The sequence below is a fragment of the Schistocerca nitens genome, chromosome 6, assembly GCF_023898315.1.
Source record: "Schistocerca nitens isolate TAMUIC-IGC-003100 chromosome 6, iqSchNite1.1, whole genome shotgun sequence".
In the NCBI taxonomy this organism is placed as follows: domain Eukaryota; kingdom Metazoa; phylum Arthropoda; class Insecta; order Orthoptera; family Acrididae; genus Schistocerca; species Schistocerca nitens.
This window is the reverse complement of record NC_064619.1, coordinates 311159035-311181122: the sequence shown is the minus strand read 5'-3', so window position 1 is coordinate 311181122 and position 22088 is coordinate 311159035. Positions and strand designations below refer to the sequence as shown.

The 22088-nt window shown below is 41.9% G+C and overlaps 1 protein-coding gene across 1 annotated transcript in view; it reads right to left on the bottom strand.

The window, feature by feature from the left end:
* LOC126263342 (C-Maf-inducing protein-like) overlaps positions 1-22088 on the bottom strand; it is a 983791-nt gene that overhangs the window by 111260 nt on the left and 850443 nt on the right. Inside the window, exon 4 of the mRNA XM_049960431.1 lies at positions 18265-18315. Coding sequence (XP_049816388.1) covers positions 18265-18315 — 51 coding nt within the window. The remainder of the gene's footprint in view (positions 1-18264; positions 18316-22088) is intronic.

The window sequence follows — 22088 nt, the reverse complement described above, 5'->3', positions numbered from 1 at the left end:
GCAATGCATCGATTGGCGTTTAGTTTCGGGATCGTAAGTAAAAAACCACGATTCATCGCAAGTAATAACATTTTGTAAGAAGGTGGGATCACTTTCAATGTTTTCCAGGATGTCAGAACAAATCATTCTTCGGCGTTCCTTCTGTTCAGTTGTGAGACACTTTGGAACCATTTTTGAACACACTTTGTTCATGTTGAAACTTTCATGAAGAATCTGCCTAACACTTTCCTTGTCAACTCCTGTTAACTCAGACACTGCTCTGATTGTTAAACGGCGATCTTGTCGAACAAGTTTACCGATTTTTTCAATGTTTGCATCAGTTTTTGCTGACAATGGTCTGCCAGTGCGAGTGTCATCACTGGTGTCTTCGCGGCCATCTTTAAATCGTTTAAACCACTCAAACACTTGTGTTCGCGATAAACAATCATCGCCGTACTTGTTGTAACATTACAAACGATTCACTTGCAGATTTTCCTAGTTTGAAACAAAATTTGATGTTAACACGCTGTTCTTTCTGTACACTCAACATTTTCCGACGCACAGACAAAACGTCAACTACTTAAAACAGACGCCACGGGCAGACTGAGTGCAGGAGGCAGATGAAACTCGAGCAGTAGGCGGAGCGAGAGTCACGTGACAGGCCACGCGAACTTTCAGCCTTATTGCATTCGTTTTATTGTTTCACCAGTACTAGTCCGGTTTTTTTCTAGCCACACCTCGTATGCCAGCAGAATGCGCCATCGTCAGGATGCCGGCAGTCAACTCAGCGGTCTGTGCCCCTGCTGACTCGGCGTCGCTCGGTGTGAGCCACAGGCGACCAGCAGCGAGCTTCTTGCCGGCGTGGCTGAGATTGCGGTGACAAAAGCGCCCATGATCGGGAGTCCGAATCTGTGGCCCTCACTTCAGGATGCCTCTGGCATGTGTTAGAAGCCAGTGCAACACATGGAGTGGCCTGCCATGGCTGGCTACGGACCTCGCGTCGTCCTGAGAGAGTCAAACCAGCGATTTGCCGTGGACTGAAATGCTGGCGCCCTGTCTGTTGCTGCGTGTAGCTGGTGGTGTGACACGCCCCGCCATCCAGGAGAGCTGCCACACTTGAATGGATCTCGTTAGAAACCCGCATCTATTTATATGTGGCTGTGTGTGTCTCTGTTTTACCATACACACCACTTCGTGTCACGTACTCATAACACGTTAGGTTGGCCAGTGGGCCCCTTCTGCCTGTGATTTGAGACATGCAAAACCACTATGTATACTCTTTCAGCAATTTGACGGCCCTGTGGCCTCTATTCTACTTCGCGACTGTTGGTATGCGTATTCACTGCAATCCGGCCCGCACCTGGCTATAACTTGTGCTCAGAATATTGCACAAAACTAACTTTCCGTATCCTAAACAGTGGTGCCGTTACAATAGGGAAACTGGAACAAGGAAAAAGTTTGATGGGTGTAGCCCAGCAGTTTGGTGTTGCTCACAGCATTGTTTTGGTGCATTGGGAGCATTCCAAACCATAGGCACAGCTACCCAAGGAAGAGAAGCTGATCGGCCACAGTGAAGTAAAGCAGCAGATGTGCACTACATTGTACAGCAGGCAAGAAAATACCAGACATATTGCAGGTGCAATTGCAACCACATTTAACACGATTGGAACGCTCACAACCTCACGCTCTATAGCGGTACAGTGACTGCAGTTGGGTGGTCTCCTTGTCCGATGATTAGCACGCTGTGTCCCGTTGACACCCGGATGTCAGTGGCGCCGTCTGTGATGATGCCAAGTGTAGAATGGACTGACGAGGAATGGGGTCGCGTGCTCTTCTCGGATGAGAGCAGATTCAATCTGAGTAGTGATTTTAGATGTACCCTCATATGGTGACAGGTGGGAACACGTAATTCACGCAGGAATAGTGCCGAAAATGATAGTTTTTCGATGTGCACGTGTTATGTGGTGGGGAAGCATAATGTTGCACTAGCATACTGACTTCCAAATCTTTGAACATGGCACACTCACCGGTCACCGTTATTATATCGCTGTACCCCTTCGGCGTATGCATCTTGTCAGGAGTTGATACGGCCCCGATTTTATTTTTATGGATGACAATGCATGACCACATCGAACAGCCCTGGTTTAGCAGCTCTTGGAAAAGAGGATATTCGGCGAATGGACTAGCCTGCCCGTCCCCCAAGCTTAAATCCCACCAAGAACGTGTGGGATGTGGTGGGTAGAGGTGTTGCAGCACATCCAGATGCATCGACGACCATCCAGCAGTTGACCGCACTGGTAGAGGCATGGAACGCTTCATGACAAGAACTCATCATCAAACGGGTGGCCAACATTAGAAGCATGTTGCAGAACAAGCAGTGCTTTTTGTGGTGATCACACACCCTATTAAGAACCATGTCCCACCTTAGGAAATGTCCATGGGGCTATCAAAGATCACGACGACTTCGACGTAATTGTTGTCTTTGAATACAGTTAGTTCTATGTATTACAGGTAAACTGAAGGCGAACGGAGGAGAACGGGAAGGAAAGGAAAGGGATTACTGACGTCAGCTGCATCGGGTCCTTACGCGGAAACAGGATTCGAACCTGCTTACTAGGCAGGTGCTTTAACCAATGCGCCATCCGAGACACAGTGGTAGTGCAACTGGGCGGACTATCTCGGCACGCATTGTCGCGGATCCACATTAGCAACGTGCATCACGCAAGTGTAGTCCCTGTCCATTTCCTCCACGCTCGCTACTCTGAGATTCCCGCAGGAGGTCGGACGTATTTGTGCATCTATGCTGAAGAAAGTGGAACCATCGCCCATCTAGGTGAACCAGCTATACGAATGTGTGGCGTCTGTTCTTTTGGACATGTCCGAAAGAACAGACACCATGCAATCATACAATTTCTACGCATGATCCAAGATTCATAGGGCTATGTTACGTCACTTGATAGCCACACATCATCCGAAAGTTAGTTTAGTCCTTAACTTCTGCGCACCAGCGTAGTTAGCTCGCTGGCGGTTTTGGAGCTGGCGGTACGGCTGTGGGGAACCTGGTAGCCAACTGGTGACGCGCCCGCAGAGCGGCCGGTCGCTATCGATACTGCAAAGTCGGCGTCGGTCGTAACCCTCGGTGCCAGTGCAGGGCGCCGACTGTAACGGCCGGCTTTACGAGCGCCGCGGCCGCCCGGGGATTCCCCTCGGTGCGCGTTCTGCGCCGGGCGCATCGCCTGCGGGCCGCCCTGGATTCGAGAGGAACGCAGCGCGCTGACAATTCTCCAGTGTCCCACCTCGCACCTCACACCGCCGGGGACGTAATAAAATGCTGGACGTTGATATCGGAGGAAAACTGTTGTTCCGCTCATTATATCCACTGCAGACGACGAACTGCAACTGTGATATACTTTGGCGGTTTATGTAGCAACCGAACTCCCATGTATAAAACAGTTTCAAACGTCTGATTACTTTACAATTTAATTACCGTGTTAAAAATCTGACGTTAAGCATGGAAGCGAGAAAAAGTTAATAAAAGGTTTAAATTTATGCTTAAAGTAATTGGCGCTCCATTTCAAGCAAAAGTTAGCTTTCCGCTCATCCCAATGTTTATGACGTCATATCTTCTGAATTAGGTGTCGTAATCTGATATAATTTTGCAAGTACATTGACTGATATTTGTGGACATACGGAAGTAAAAAAGTTTTTCGTCATGCAAGATGCTGAACTCTTAACTACATGAACAGTGAAAATCTAATCAGCGATAATTTCTTTTCCTTCCATCATTTTGTGGAGGGTGCCACCGAGAAAAAGTTTCGTGAAGGTTTTAAATTATATGTAAAGTTTACTGGAGGTTGCTAAATACCTTCGTTCTCAAATACTTCTGATCAAACTGCCCTTTTTGACAGAAATGTGTGAGAATTTAGTCGTATTATACGATGTTAGATATTACGTTGCAAGTGTTGACTCTCAACAAAGTGTTGCTGCAATGTACGCGGTAGTCCGAATGGTACGCATTGCTTTCAGTTAATGGTCCTCAATATTCGGCCGGCATACAAATAATTAAATCTCTCTTTACGCCAGTAATAGAATCTAAACCTGATCCCAAATTGCAGGCCGCACTGGGCCAAACCATGAGCCGAAACAGATACCATTCGATGTATAATTCACAAATGCTCGGGAAAAGAAAACGTACTTGGTGAGTAATCAGGAAATTTCTATATACAAAATTAATTTGTAAAAGACTGACATATTCTCACCAGAGTGACTGTATCTATATTAGTTTCAGTGTTTACTTTGATATACAACAATTGCAGTGCACTCGACATAAAATGCTTCTCCTGCATCCATTTAATTACATCTTGTATCGGCAGAGGACAAAGAAGAACAGAGGTAACATACCTTCATTCTTATAGCATCAGGCTAATGAAACAGTGCGACGGAGCAATGGTTCCTATATGCGCGGCGCCGCTAAAAATATGGTTCAAATGGCTCTGAGCATTATGGGACTTAACTTCTGAGGTCATCAGTCCCCTAGAACTTAGAACTACTTAAACCTAACTAACCTAAGGACATCACACACATCCTTCCCCGAGGCTGGATTCTAACCTGCGACCTTAGCGGTCGCGCAGTTCCAGACTGAAGCGCCTAGAACCGCTCGGCCGCTCCGGCCGGCCGGCGCCGCTATCATCTTGCTTAAACATATTCTCTGACTCGCACAGGACGAAGTACGATTAATAATTGTTATACAGCCGGACGCAGCACACTATTTTCGAGGTATGTGATATACTGGATGAGCAAAGTTTGGGTACGCGCATGCCGTCAGTTACGATGTCTCAGCACGAAATTTCTGACAGTAATACTTTTCTTACTGTGCTAAACTTTTAATTAAGATTGGACCTTATAATAAATAGATTATGATACCACTTTAAATTTTTGAATTCGGTCAATACTTACATGAAATATTGATCAAATTTTTGATGCCCCTGAAATCTGTTAGGTAGGCAGCCCGCGACTAGAATGAGGTTCCAGGTTAGTCACTTATTAATAAGGATGATACGCAGCCACAAACCATTTTTGAATTAAATACAATTTATTTTGATGTGGTCAAGATAATGAGAGAGTCGAATATGGCTGGGATTGTTTAGTGTAGACTCTTAACCAAATGTAAATTAATGTTCTTAATGTATATCAGCCATATAATAAATCAGCCAACGGCGTTGCCGCAGTGGTAACATCGGTTCCCGTCAGATGACCAAAGTTAAGCACTGTCGGGCTTGGTTAGCATTTGGATGGGTCAACGTCCGGATCTGCCGAGCGCTGTTGGCAAGCGGAATGCACTCAGCCGTTGTTAAATTAGATTTACTTTTTCTTTCACTGGTCCATAATGAGAATATCATCTGGGATGTGAAACATGCCAGAAAAAAGCAATATACAGGAAATGCTTACAAAATGAGAACAAACAAGCTGGTGCACCTTCCGCAGATCCCAAATGTGGATGTGGAATCGGTAAAAAAAATTATAAACATATTTACAATTAAAATTATATAAAACTTGTCACCAAATACTAAATGTTCAACAGCTTTAGGTGGACATGATAATTCTATATTTATTGTAGCCACACATCATCTAATAAAAAATAAACGTCTTAGAGCACTTATTTACAATGATCACATTACTGCACAACATTTGTAAAGAAGTCAGACTGTGCGCAATATCATCATCTTAATAACATACAGGCACCAACCGGTTCTGCTAAGAAATTCATCAATGGAGGAGGAGGAGGAGGAGGAGTTGGCCACTAACAAATCCTTTAGACTCCTCTCAAACTGAACTTTATTATTAGTTAAACTTTTTATTACTGCTAGCATGCTATTGAAAATGTGTAGTGCTGAATAGAGGACGCCTTTCTGAACCAAAGCAAGTGACTTTCAATCTTTGTGAAAGTAATTCTTATTTCTAGAACTGATTCCATGGTTTAAAAAAATATTTTTAATGACAAATTTAATTAAGGAATAAATGTATTGTGAAGCAATAGTTAGTATCCCCAGTTCCTCAAACACCTTTTGCAGTACGCACTTGAATTCACACCGCAAGTAATTCACATTGCACGACTTTGGGCTCGGAAAACTTTTGATTGGCTTGAGGAGTTACACCAGAAAATAATCTCGTCTGAAATTATGGAATGAAGGTAAGCATAGTACGATAGCTTTTTTAAATTTTTGTATCACCTACGTCTGACAACATTCGCATGGCAAGTATAGATTTGTTTAGCGGTTTCGGCAGTTCTATGGAATACTCCTCAGAGGTAAATTTATTGTCAAGCTGTAATCCAAAGTATTTAACATTGTCAACTTCTTCTGTCTGCTTGTGTCATATTTTAGGCATATACTGGCAGGAAACCTTTTACTACTTCTGAACTGCTACAGTATTTTCAAGGTTTGGTGACAGAATTGGCTAGTAACCAATTATTAATGTCCATGAAAATTTCACTAGTCGATCTTTCTAAGGCTATACTTGATTTTATATTTATTACAATGTTTGTATCATCTGCAAAAAAAGGCTTCTGGCAGTGTTAATGATGAAAGGTCCTTCATAAACATAAGAAAAAGTAAGGGGGCCTAAGATGGAACCTTGGGGGACACTACATGTTACTGGTTCCCAGCTGGACAATGTCTGATAACTTCATACACGTCTCTTTCCTACTGACACTCTTTGTTTTCTGTGGGAGATATACGATTTGAATCATTTTGCAGCATTTCCTGTTACACTGTAATATTTTAATTTACTTAAAAGGATATAGTGATTTACACAGTAAACTGTCTTTGACAAATCACAAATGTACCAGTAGCCTATAATTTATTGTTAATGAATTAAGTACATTCTCACTGTATGTGTACGTAGCCTTCTCAGTATCGGAACTCTTTAGAAATCCGAATTGTGACTTGGACAATATTTTATTTGTGGACAGATGGTTAAGAAGACGACTGTATATTATCTTTTATAAAGTTTGAGAATGCCGGCAAAAGTGAAATTGTACGGAAGTTTGCTAGTATTTCTCCTCTCTTATACAAAGGCTTAACTTCAGCATATTTTAACCACTCAGGATACATTCCACTGATAAGACTGCTTATAAATAAATAACTTAAAATGTCACTAAACTCAGAGGCTCCCTGCTTAATCAACTTTGTTGATATATTATCATAGCCACTAGAATGTTTTGATTTTAAGGATTTTATTGTGGACATTACTTCTATTGAAGTTATAAGGGCCATACTCAAATTATTGTAGTTATTGTAATGACTGGTCTGAGGTATTCAAAGACAGTATCTACTGACAGTATCTACTAACTTTTCAGTAATTACGAAGTGACACATTAACAAAATGTCATCCTATAGCAGCGACACTAGGAAAAGCAGCATCAATCAGTAGAAAACATCTCCGTAAAATAGAATTCCACAGATAAAGCACTGCTTTAATATTTTCAATCCTAACAGCAGCCTCGCCAAGTTCCACCAAAATACGATATCCCATACTGTCATTATTTCGTTACTTGATGTGGCCATCCTTTTCTGACGATACATTTGTTTTGATGCCCTTATTACTATTCTCAATACCTTGCAGTATTTTTTGTGATGAACTACAGCATTTACGTCAGAACTCTTTCCAGCTGATAGATACAGTTTCTTTTCTAACTTACAGAATACCTTCATTCCTTCGGTAATCCATAGGTTTTTGACAGCATTTAGTCTAATCTGAATTAGTTTGGGGGAGGGGGGTGGGAAACAGTTTTCAAATACGTTAAGGAGATTTATTAGTAAAAATGTTGTATTTCTCATTCATTCTATGAGCACTGTACCCATCACGCCAATTCTTGTCTTTGATGAGTTCCCTAAAGGAATTAATTTTTGTCTTACAGACTACCCTTTTGATTTCAGACTTAGCCTGATCAGTATTAGCGTTTAGCAAAAGGAACTGCGTGTCATGGTCTGAGAGGCTACTTATTACTGTGACGCCAATTGAGGATTTACTTCGTTGGGAAGAAGCGTCTCTGGTCAAGAAAACTGGCAATGGACGGACAGCGACCATATTGTGTTCATATTTGCTGCGTTTGGTCCCCAAAAAAGAACACCATAGCTAAGAATTGAGTGTACATATGAATAAGATGTAACTAAAAGACACTGCATGTTACACACTGATGATGGGATTCTAAGGGCATAACATGCTGATGACATTCTGTTTACAAGTACCTTTGAGTGTTCACTTCACTTCAACTGAGAATCAACATCATTCCAAGACATTCTGCATTTGTTGCACAGTCTATGGAGGTGCCATCTACATTTAATTTAACATTGTCATTTTCATTCTTCAAACTGAAATTCATGGCATTACTTTTGTGTTCAATGTCACTTTATTGCTTATTGACCAATCATAAACTTCCTTGAGAGTTTCATTTGCTTTCTCAGCAAGGAGTTCTGTTGTTTTCCCAGTGACTATAATATTGCTGTCATCAGTGAAGAGAATTTTATTCCACCTGAGTAACACTACTGGGAAAGTCATTGATGTACATCAGGAATAGTATTGGTCCTAATACGCTACCTTGCAGAACCCCTATATTAATGTATTTTGGTTCTGATAAGTGTTTTACTAAATGTTTCGATCTATGTGAAGTATACGTTCTCTCTACTCTTTGTAGGTATGATTGAAACCAGTCATTAGCTACCCCTCTTATTCCTAATGCTTCTAATTTATTTAATAGAATCTTGTGGTCGACTGTATCAAACGCCTTAGAAAGATCCAAAAATATGCCTTTGACACACTCATCTTTATCAAGAGCATCAGGTACAACTTTTGTGAATTCTACTATGGCTGACTCCGTATTTTTGCCACTTCGGAAACCAAACTGTGATTCACTTTAAAGATTTTATTTATTCAGATAATTCATTTATCTGTCTTTCATAATTGCTTCTATTATTTTTGAGAATGCTGACAGCAGGGAAATGGGCCGGTAATTTTCTATGCCTTCTGCATTACCTTTCTTAAGCTAAGGCACAACTCTTGCCTGTTTTAACTGCTCTGGAAATGTATAATCCCTATGCATTGTTTCAGTATACACATTGGTATGTCATCTAAGCCTACTGACCTTTTTTTTTTTAGTTTTTAATTGTTTTATTGACTTCAATTCTCTGTGGTTGAAGTGACATCATTGTATTTAGTATAACATTATTTACAGGTGTTATATTTGTTTTGGGTAATTTTTGCTCTAACTTCTCTGCAATACTTGAAAAATGCTCGTTTACATAGTTTGCTAAGTCTTGTGCACCTTATCCCCCTCTCTTACCAGTATGTTATTCTGCATTTGTTTGCCTCTCCCTATTTCCTTTTTTATAACATCCCAGACTGCTATGCTTTTATTCTCTACATTATATACTATTTTGTCATTTAATCACTTTTTTGCAGCAATCAGCACCTTCCTATAGATCTTTTTGTGCCTATGATAGAAATTTAAGAATTCTGGATCATTGCGAATCTTTTTCATGGAACTGAGGTGTTTAAGTATTTGGGAGGACTTATCCATCTGTTTTTGTGAGATGTTGATACAGACATGCAAACTTTTGGAAGTGCCTTTTCAAAGTTCAATTTAAACAATGTGGAGAATTTAGAGAATTTCATATTCACATTGGTTTCCTTATACACTTCATCCTAGATTTATTTTCATAGTTCTCTTGAAAAATCTTTTACTTTGATTTCTGATAGATGTCGTTTGTAGGCTTGTAGTTTAGGGAATGATTCGATGCCTGATTTTACTGTTGTTATTTGAGAGAGATGATCCGATAGTCCGAGATATTTTACAGCTACATGACATTTTCCCCTGTCCACATTTGTGGCCGCATGGTCAATTACTGATGCGGTCATTGTAGTAACCCTTGTTGCACTACTGACCAATAGCGACATGCCAAAACTTTGAAGGATGTTTATGAAGGTGCTGCTGGATTCATTTATGCTATTAGTGTTGATGTTAATGTCCACACAAAGAATTATATTGACGTTTGTACTAGAGACTTTATCAAGAACTTCTGTTAATGTATTGAAAAAAAGTGTTCACATTACCACTGGGAGATATATACACACACAAAATGATTAATTTCTTGATGATATCAAACCCCGTTAATTCAATAGCTGATATTTCAAAGTGTTTGTCTTCACTTACTGTACTGAGGTCATGACCTGATTTGAACTGTGTTCCTTTTCTGATATAAATGCATGATCCTCCACCCCTTGATGTGGTTCTAAAGTAAGAATTTGCCCTTTCATACAATGATAATACTACATGTTGGATTTCTGTGTCTCTACACCAGTGCTCAGTAATACAAACTAATGTGCAGTTCAAAGATTGGAGCTCAACTACTAATAGTTGTATTTTATTTTTTATTGACTGAATATTTTGATGGAGGATTGTTAAGGCTGTGAAATGCCCCATGTTACTCTTTCCAGTGGTTTGTTTTTCTTTGTGACATCTGGTATGTGTGATATTTACAGTGTTAAAATCTGTCTTGCCAGTGATTGTTTCAGTATTTTTTAAACTGCTGGAGATACTCTTTAGGCAGGGGAACCTGTTGTCTGGATTTATCCTAATAAGACCTACTTTTCCTATCTACGATAACAGGTATTTGACCATGTGTAGCCCGAGATCCACCCCCTATACTTTCATGAGTCAGCTGTATCAATCTTCCCTTCCCAGTCCTGTTTAGGTGATCTTCCCTTCCCAGTCCTGTTTAGGTGTAGGCCATGTGTAGTGAAACCTCATCTGTTTATAGCCCCGATAGGCACCAGAGAAACATGAGCAAAGTTGGCTGTCCTCAGAGCCATCCCTAACCACACACTGGCACGCCTCACAGCTCCATCAAGGTGTGGTCAATCATGACGCAAGAACAGCTCAACGAAGTGTACGTTGGTGCCACGACTCAGGGAAGCTATCTTGTCCAGGTCACCACCCATGTCTTATGCCCCATCCCTGTCCAAACTATTTCCCGCCCCCACCCACTCTCACTACATGGTCCTCTTATAAAATACGGTGGATACTGTGTGCTGGCTGGACGCTTGCTATCAGGCAGCTATGTGCATGGTATTCTATATATGTGGTAATGATGGCCGCCTGGCGTGTGGTGTGGGAGATGCATTAACATCTTTAAACTATGATATATATATTTTTGCAATCTGCAGACTCTGTAAAGCCACCACATCAGTATTACAAAACAAAAAGGGTATTTCTTGTGAGACACGAGTAGTGAAATATACCAGCTTGTCTCATCATTAACTTTCCAACAGCAAACTTGCTTTAGAGCTGTGCTTCGTTCGCTTCACGGACGAAGTCCGATTTGCATGGAGCCGTTGTATTGTTACTATTACCAACGTTGTAGCCCTAACAAACTATGGCCCTACAACCTTGGGAAAGTCAGCGACCACGAGGTAAGTATATGAATAGGAGTTGTGGATTTGAGAATCTGCTGATGTGGGACTTGTCTACTACTAAAATATAAACGTGGGTGGATCTGTATCGTTGCCCTGAACGGCAGTGGTGTATTGTATAGCCCAGTGCGGCTGCCCCTGCCTGAGCCGGGACACGAACCACGCCCTGGGCGCCCCGACGGCGGGTCGATCGCCCGCGGCCGCGGCTGTCCGTTTGACTGATGCTGATGCTGCGGCCCTAATGGAATGGAAACCTCGCCGCCGCCCTTCTGTCCACGTCATTATCGATGATTTCCCGAGGGGGGACTTCAGCGTGAGGGACTACCGGCGGTTGGGGAAGGGGTGGAGGAGGGGGGGGGGTTAGAGCGCAGCCATGCGCCCCTAGCTGGGCTAGGATGACCACCTCGGAATTATTGGCTCCCCCTGTTACGTCCGCCTTCCAGACCTTGACAGGTACCTGTCCAGATCCTATTACGTAATTTACTTTAGTCTCTGGCAGATGGTCTCTCTCAACACACGTGCTCTATTCATTCTGCATGCCAAACTGCAATAAGACATGACAGGTGAGAATGAGCTTCCCTCGCAGCTGACAGCCGGTACATACGTTATATGAAAGATGGTTGTGATCATTTGATAATGCCAATAAAAACGGGATGTACACCCAATAAAAATGCGATTTACAGAGATTTCAAATTACTGTCTCTAGTAAAATATTACTGGAGAGCAATGTAATGCTAAAATTAGAAATGAGTAAGAGAATATCGCTCGTTGTCAATATATTACTTTAAGCTTTTACTCGAAAAAGCTGTTAACATCTTCAAAGGAAAAATAAACTGGAGTTAAGGTAAATGGAGCTACCATTCACTGCACGAGATTTGCGAATGACATTGAAAAACATGTACAGAATAAACATCGTAGAATTTCAACATTTCTCAAGAAATCTTAAACTTAAGATTAGTAGTAAAAAGACCAAAGTTATTGCAGTAAGCAAATCAGACGAGGACGACAGATAATATCTAAAGTGAAAGAACTAAGATAGAAAACGTTGCTAAAATTTCTTATTTACGCGCCTTAATTACAGGAGACGACAGACAGAGTATGAAAATTACAAATGCCGGCCGAGGTGGCCGAGCGGTTCTAAGCGCTTCAGTCCGGAACCGCACGACTGCTACGGTCGCAGGTTCGAATCCTGCTTCGGGCATGGATGTGCGTGATGTCCTTAGGTTAGTTAGGTTTAAGTAGTTCTAAGTCTAGGGGACTGATGACCTGAGATGTTAAGTCCCATAGTGCTCAGAGCCATTTTTGAACCAAAATTACAAATATAAATGCAAAATTAAACATTCCTTTAAATTAAAGACGAAAATAATTACTGCTAAGGTTATTCAGTTTAGAAAAGAAAAAATAAAGTCAAGATACTGATATGGTTGTAAAAGCTGGACACCGTTTAAAGCGCTGAGAAACGGCGGAAATGTGCCTTTCGAGAAGGCCAACGAGAAACACCTATGCAGAATCGAAATGCAATAAAGATATTCCGAAATAAATCAATGAAAGATGAAACCCCATAGAACGCTGCGAAAAGGAAAACTAAACTTATTGGATATTTACGAGAACACAATAAGTTTTTAATAAATATATTGCAAGGTTAAATTCCGAGAAGAAAAGCAAATGGAGGCCAGCAAAGAAAATAGTAGATCTACTGGAGGTAAAAAAACGTTAAGATTATGAGGATTGCAACAGTTGCAGCTCTAGTGCCTAGTATGAAAATTCTCAAGCTGTATATAAAATTTTCGATGAACCGACAATTATGTTTGTGGCAATGTGTGCAAAAATATTCGTAAGTGCTCGCACACATTTACGAAAGCGCCAAGTGCTACCGAACACATTAAGAAGAAGCAAATTGGTCTGCTGGCAAGTCAGACAGTAACTGAGATTCGCGTCTTCGTGTTTTGTTGCGATCTGTTAAAAATGGAACCGGATACTATGTCGGTATAAGCATTCTGAAACCAAGATATATGCATTATTAAATTTATTTACGTTTGATTCAAAAGCATCCGGTACGAAAGTAACTGTTAGTGCTGTTCCACGTTCGGACTGAACATCAACAAATTTAACGGCGGACAACATCAACACACACTGAAACTGGCGTTGCTGAGATTTACATCGGAGGAAATGTAAATAGCAGGGGCAGTGTTAATGCCATAGATCACAAAGATCTGTGTAAGCAGAATATTTGACCTCAACTTGCCACTCGCTGATCAACTGATGATCACTCGGCGACACGAATAGATACTACTGAGAAACTCATTTAACACCTATCATCTACATCTAGCTTCCCTGCTAATCGTCATCATAAGGATGAAGCTGCGTGCTCCAGCTCAAAATGGAGTCAAAATTTTAGATGACTTCGACAATCGCATATACTACCGTCACCTCCATTTAGTACTTACGTTCGAAGAAATTGTTGCCCCTTGCTTTTATTTCTTTTATTACTAGCATCACTTCAGATATTTTGCTTTTTGTAGATGCCCAGTAAATTTCAACCGAGTGAGAGGACAATCTTTAACAGATCTCTACATGCAAATGACAGTAGCACAAGTGTCTCCTTTGAATGCCTCTATAACAAAGTTCCCAACCGTTGCGGTCAAATACAATTATTAACAATCTGACAGTAAAGAGAGCCCCAAGAATATGTTTTCCACAACCAGCAACGGCTTAGAAACCAGCAGACGAGAAACCACGTTTACAATCTTATTCTAAATTTGTTGAGTCTTTATGTGAAAAGATGCAACCTGTTTGCACACTGGGAAGCAATTACAAGAACACTTTTTCGAAATCCTGTAATTGTCTCCCGCTGCGACTTTGAAGTTTGAAATTTAGTTCGCGATGCCTACAACCTTCCTCTGGAATGGAGCAGACGCGTGGTGCGCTGCGACCTCACCCTCCGGCTCGCAGACGTTTCAATCAGCAAGGCGTCGACACATAAACGGCAGAGCTTAGAAGTTCATGTCTGATGTAAGGTGGCTTCTGGCCATCGCCCCACCATGGACTTGTCACTCTATCACAAGATTGTCACACCCCCTCTTATCCACATTTCACCCCTTCTTATGACACTTCTGCGATGGGGGCCAGAATCGTGAGGCCCAAAGCTGAATTCGCGTGGTATGGCCGAAGAAAACATTTCAGACACACCGACGAGAATCAACAAGGAAAAACCTTAGGGTATGGCATAAAGGGCGTCAATGAAACCAACCTCTTCCTTGGGGTGTTGATACCACGCATTTCGCGGTCGAAATCGACAATTCGCAATGTGATGAACATCAAGACGAATTTTTTGACAATGTTGACCTCCCTGAGGAAGATTCAACCATTTTCTAAGTACATCATGTTCTAGAAAACTCATTGCATATAACTGCAGTCGCACTGCACTTCAGAGGGTGCAATTTTTGCCCTAGTGTATAGAGTGGAACTATCAGGGACCATTGAAAACCATCCGATGAAATTTGAACTTCACCTGCAGCAGCAAAGGGTGTTTACGCCTTTTCGCCCCTACTGTTTCGCGCGCTCCTGTAGTGCGATCATGGAGGGTTGCAACATTGACACATTCGTGATTAAAATGGCGAGGGGTACCTCTAAGACCCCCAGTTAGGCAATACCCTCGGTGCCACCCAGCCGCCTTCGCTGAGCACTTCACATGTACAGAGACAAAACTGGGATGACAGTCCTAAGCGCCTGCAAGCAGGCAATTCCTTGACACCCCTGTGAATCCAGATGCCTACTAGGAGGCACAAGAGCAGCAAGCCTGCCTCCAGGCACCTAGGAATTTATTTACCATTTGTCTCTGCACAGGTATATTTTTAAAGACCTCAACAAAGATGAGCAGGTAGCACCAAGGGTGTCGCCCCAACTGGGACTCTTAGAGAGCCCCTTTGCCGTTTTACTCACGCACGTGTTTATGTCGCACCCCTACGTGATCATGCCACAGGAGGGCGCTTAGCAGCAGACCTGAACAAGCATACGCCTTCTTTACTGCTTCAGGTCACGTTCAGATTTCGGCAAATGGTTTTGAATTGTCCCTAGTGGTTCCAACCTGTACAACAGAGAAAAAAGGTCGCACTGCTCTCCAAAGCGGTGTGATCACGTTCAATGGGGTTGCTGACAGCAAGAAATGGGGTGGTTTCAGTGACATCCTTTACGCCCCCCTAAGGCCTTTTCGTGTCGATTCTGAGTGGCCGTGTGACTGAATGTTTTCCATGACCACATATAATAAAACCGCCTAATTTCAACGCTGGGCGTTGTGATTCTGACCTCCAAGCAGAGGCGCCAAAAGAATGGGTGGAATGTGGGTAAGAAGGTGTGTGACGGCCGTGCCATAGTGTGACACTTCCACGGTAGCGTTGGGCAGAATTTCTCGGAAATTTGGTGCCAGTGTGCCATTAATCCAACTTACACGGCCGGCCGGAGTGGCTGTGCGGTTCTAGGCGCTACAGTCTGGAGCCGAGCGACCGCTACGGTCGCAAGTTCGAATCCTGCCTCGGGCATGGATGTGGGTGATGTCCTTAGGATAGTTCGGTTTAATTAGTTCTAAGTTCTAGGCGACTGATGACCTCAGAAGTTAAGTCGCATAGTGCTCCGAACCATTTGAAGCAACTTACACGTCAAATTAACTTCTGAACTCTGGCCTTTGTTTTTCATGCGTCAACACCTTGCTGTGTGGAGTGTAACCGAGCCCGAGAGTGGCGTCTCAGTGCGCCAAGCACTTCATCAGCTACAAAGAAAGGTAATAGGCACCTTTGAGCCAAATTTCCAGCTTCTGTGTCGCCATGGTAGCCAATTACGATGTTTAGAAGAAGATATCCTTTAATTGTGTTGAGCAGTCTAGTTTCTGATGAAAAAATTCTGTGATTTGAGTGTTATGTATTTTTCGAGGAAAATTTAACGCGCTGTCACTCGAAAGAGTTTTATGGAAACGAACTTTTCATTGCATACCAGAGTTTCTTGGGACGTGTCATTACCAAGGAATAGTCTAAAATTTCTCTGAAAAATGCTCGGGGTTCCAGTCTCAATTTCCTTTCTGATGTGTGTTAAATGTGGGGAGAAACGGCAGCATGTTACGCGTTTTTCAACCTGTAATTCCGATAGTCCTCTCTGCTACTTATTGCCGATTCTAGAAATCAAGCAATAAATTAAGTACTGTTCATTAACAGTGTTGAAAATATTAGAAGGCAATTCAAAGATGGAGTGAAGGTAACAGTTAAAGGCCTGGTACATGACGAGTTTTTTTGTGGCTAGAATACACTACTCAAGGTTAAGAGGATTTTCTTTTCTTTAGTTATCGGGACGTGCGCATGCAGTCACCTCAAAATTACAGAGTCATTTCTGACGATACGCCTGTAACGACAGCACAACACCCAATCCCCGAGCGGAGAGAATTTCAGACCAGGCCGAGAATCTGCTTCGGTTAACATTCCGCCGCGTCGATTGCGCATCTACTGCATCTGCTTAAGTGGCTGCCATGGCATTCACCTTATAATATAAGAATATCAAGGGAGAACTAAAACAGAGTGGCCAGGCGGGAATTTGGTCCCATATTACCCGTTTCTTAACCACTGCACCACATCACTAGGTCCGAAACAAGAATAATATCTCTACACTAAGCGAAAAAATGCCAGTGCAGATACTGCGGAACGTACCAATACCTCATGAAGAAATATGGAAGTCATGGTCGAATAAGAATTTACTGTGACCTTATGTGCCAACTTCACTTTTCTTTTCATCATTCTTGGATTTTAAAACTTCCCTAGATTTCTAAAAAGATTATCATCATTATCGAGGGAGATCATATTTACATTTCGCTTTTGTGTTGTTGGTATATGATGACAACAACGTAAGTCAGGTATTGGCATGATCTGAGTAGCAGTTTTGTTTATATAGAGTTTTGAAGTATTTGTGTGTGTTTCGTTCAAATGGATAATCCAGACTACAATTCCGCCTTAAAATAATTTAATTTGGACGGTTTAACGCCAGCGGAAGCTCATTAAATCATGTTGAAGCTTTGTAAGGAATCTAATCATTAGCATGCAGCAGTTAGAATTTGTAGCTGAATAACATAATAAGATTAGAAGTATTTCCCTTGTGAAGATTGTTGACGGTAAAATCCTGCGGAAACTAAAGATGTAAACAGAAAGTGCACAATATGGTATTGGAGATAGACAGAATGACGATTAATTTCACTGAAATAACTATCGCCGAACACATAGCGAAAGAAACATTACCGAACAGTACACATGTGTAATTAAATACGATAAATCTTGATGCAAAACGGGTAGCACATTTGTGGAAAACATGATAAAGAATTTCTCAGAGATGTTTGGACCGTTCTAGAAATGTTCAAACTGACTTCACGTGATGTTCTGTGGATGAGACGTGAATCCACAACTGCACGTCAGAAATTAAAATATACACACAGCAATGGATAGAAGGCTGTAACCTTGTGGAAAAAAAAGGTGAAGTCGATTTCCTTAGCCACAATTGCTATGTTCATCATTTCCTTGGATGCAAAAGTATTCTAACTGGTTAGCCTGCGAAGTATAACTGAATAAATCAGTACCGCATATATGCTACGAAGGCCTCTGGATGAAGTGAATGATAGGTATTTGAATTGTCATTGATGTCGTAACAGGCATAATTTAACTTTCTTTTACCTTTATTTTTTTTAAAAGAATTAACAAGGGAGCCTTAATTCATCAGCGCTTTAGCCACTAACACACTAAACAATATCATCCAAGTATTTACTGCTCAGTAACGTGCGTATCTTACCTTCCACAGTATGGAATGCAACCACTGGTCACGAGTGTACGCGTTGTTCGCCTGGAACAAAAGAGCATTTCAGTTACGGTATTTAACTTCAAACGATCTGCACATACAAAATTACGAAGGCAAGATTCATAACTACCGACATAACTTCAGTATCTACATATTCTTGTGGAAGTATTCGTGCACTCATGGCTATACTTCCCTGTGTTTTCTTAGTTTCTTCTGGAATCTATTAAAATTACATATCTACTAACTTATTTTTTAACTTTCGTAATATGTTTTTGCAGTTAGTCAGCTGTGTTACAAATACAGAAGAAAAAGAACTAAATTACTGCTCAAGCAGAGCACATTGCAGGAATTTACTCGGGTTATCAAGTCTAGTTGAATTTAGATTTGCTTGACATATGCAGTGTACCGCTCTGCGTCTTAAGGTAGTCTTCTTTCATATTCCCACTGCAGTCGAAAAAAATTACAGAAGTATTAATATAAAAAATAAATTTTTTTCGTAATTGGAGCAGTATCTTATTTTAGATCTACATGGAAGTCTTGCGATTTCCTCTGCAAACAAAACATTGTACACATGCATCACATTTCCCACAATGCTTTGACAAGACAAATACAACACAAAAAAATGAGTTTTATGAGTTCCTTGGTGGCTGAAGAGCAGTTACGCTACAGGACGCAGCGTATTTAGGTAAGTTCCTAATTCTGCTGTGCTATTGCATATCACCATAATGCAACAGCTCGCAACGACATTACATATATTGTTTGTTCTTATTTTTCCGTAACATGTTACTGGTTACAGAAGTTGTTATTGAAGTCTTTACTGAAGCTTTTACTGATTAGGATGCCGAGTAGCGTCGGATTATAGACGAAAATTGTGTGAATTTTATGTAATTCGGTATTCTTGTGTGTTGCGGCGTGGCTTTACCCTATGCGAGGATTGATTGATATAATGCACTTTGGCGTAAATGAATTGGTCAAGGTAAAATTAATTTACTTGATTGAACTATAGTGGCCAATCTTAAGAGGTTCACGATGAAATACGGCCTTGATCACAGTTGAACGTAAGATGGAATTTTCCCAATATTTAGGGTATAGTTGTGGCAAATAAGGCGTTTGACTTTCCATTTACTATTCTCGTCTGTGCTACTCTGATTGATGGAACGCTGAACGGACAGAAAATTACAGCCAAATTAAATTTTTTACGTATCGCTGTACTGAAATTATTCTAATACTCGTGGTGTGGCGTAGGCCGAGAAATTATAAAAGTGCGTAGTTGAGAAAAAAATCTGTTCCCGATTATGCTCTGTCGATTGACAATTTGAATAATTTGGTTACAAGTTAGAGTTATTATTTACAAGAACAATAATTGAATAATATTAATGGATTCACTATCAAGCACGTAATTCATGATTTTCTCTCTTGATTCCCTGCTGCGTGCATACCTTTTTAATTCTTCAGTTAAAAATGCGTTATGTGACTGGTGAGATGACCGAGTAAACATCTTCCTCTGTGTTTCTGGATGGATATTTTATACTTTTTATGTGTATTGCTATTGGCGAAGTCGCGAAAAGAGTGTATAAGTAACAGCAGTAGCCTGAGCAAACATTACGTGTAATTTTTTATGTCTCTGAATTTAAGAACCGACATACCGTATAAGCAGTGAGTTTGTTATGAAATAAGGTGGCTCCTTTTAGACAAAGCAACATATTCAAAAAATAATTTGTTGTTCTTACTACACAGCGTGGCAACGGCCTTGCCGCAGTGGATTACACCGGTTCCCGTGAGATCACCGAAGTTAAGCGCTGTCGGGGGTGGTCGGCACTTGGATGGGTGACCATCCAGGCCGCCATGCGCTGTTGCCATTTTTCGGGGTGCAGTCAGCATCGTGATGCCAATTGAGGAGCTACTCGACCGAATAGTAGCGGCTTCGGTCAAGAATCCCATCATAACGACCGGGAGAGCGGTGTGCTGACCCCACGCCCCTCCTATCCGCATTCTCCACTGAGGATGACACGGCCGTCGGATGGTCCCGGTAGGCCACTCGTGGTCTGAAGACGGAGATTTTTTTTTTTTTTTTTTTTTTAACTACACAACGTAGTTCGTGTTGCTCACAACTGCCTAAATACCTCAACCAGCTACGGATATCCTGCTGGGTTGGATAAGAACGTCCGTTGACGAATGCATTAGAAACAGAGAAATCTTGGATGCGTATCGAGCAATAATCTGCACTTACTGAACATGTCAACTGAGACTACGAGTTCGTTATTCAGAATCTCTGTACTCAACAGCGGCCGTTGGCTGTGTTGAGGGTAAGAGGTCAATTACAAGTAGATAGTGTCGGAAGTTCCATGCGGCTTTTCGCGGATGATGCTGTAGTATAAAGAGAAGTTGCAGCATTAGAAAATTGTAGCGAAATGCAGGAAGATCTGCAGCGGATAGGCACTTGGTGCAGGGAGTGGCAACTGTCCCTTAACATAGACAAATGTAATGTATTGCGAATACATAGAAAGAAGGATCCTTTATTGTATGGTTATATGATAGCGGAACAAACACTGGTAGCAGTTACTTCTGTAAAATATTTGGGAGTATGCGTGCGGAACGATTTGAAGTGGAATGATCATATAAAATTAATTGTTGGTAAGTCGGGTGCCAGGTTGAGATTCATTGGGAGAGTGCTTAGAAAATGTAGTCCATCAACAAAGGAGGTGGCTTACAAAACACTCGTTCGACCTATACTTGAGTATTGCTCATCAGTGTGGGATCCGTACCAGATCGGGTTGACGGAGGAGATACAGAAGATCCAAAGAAGAGCGGCGCGTTTCATCACAGGGTTATTTGGTAAACGTGATAGCGTTAAGGAGATGTTTAATAAACTCAAGTGGCAGACTCTGCAAGAGAGGCGCTCTGCATCGCGGTGTAGCTTGCTCGCCAGGTTTCGAGAGGGTGCGTTTCTGGATGAGGTATCGAATATATTGCTTCCCCCTAATTACACCTCCCGAGGAGATCACGAATGTAAAATTAGAGAGATTAGAGCGCGCACGGAGGCTTTCAGACAGTCGTTCTTCACGCGAACCATACGCGACTGGAACAGGAAAGGGAGGTAATGACAGTGGCACGTAAAGTGCCCTCCGCCACACACCGTTGGGTGGCTTGCGGAGTATAAATGTAGATGTAGATGTAGATCACTATGGGGAAGGATTTGGGCCACATGTGTGTCGTTATCATACGACATTGGCTACGAGCTAATATACTGCCGGACGACGTCGATTTTGATCTAATGAGGGCATAAGCCACCTGAGGTATAGTCACTGTACTGATAATGGTTCCAACGTCGTCCGCCAACGGATAGCTTAGTGGCTCAGCTACCAGAGCGCCATCTGTGTCTATCCTTTAAGAAGGAATGCTCACAGCCAGATGGCTCAGTGTGATACAAACGTGGGAAGCAAGCAAGCAATCATGCCAAGGAGACGCACTCGTGCTTCCTACAGCCAATTGGGAGAGTTTGAAACGGGTTAGATTGCGGCCTTCCGAGTGGCGGGATGGTCCTTTCGGACAATTGCCACCCAAGTTGGATGTACTGCGTCAGTTGTACAACGATGCTGATATCAGTGATCACGTGAACATTCTCACCCCCGTAGACGAGGTTCTGGACATCCACGCAGCACAAATGCCCGCCAGGATTGTCGTATTATAAGGCCAGCACTGGCAGACCGTACAAGTACCACATCACAGATAAGAGGGCTTGTGAGCCCACACGTGTCAACACGAACTGTTGCGAACCGGTTATTACGAGGGCAGTTCAATAAGTAATGCAACACTTT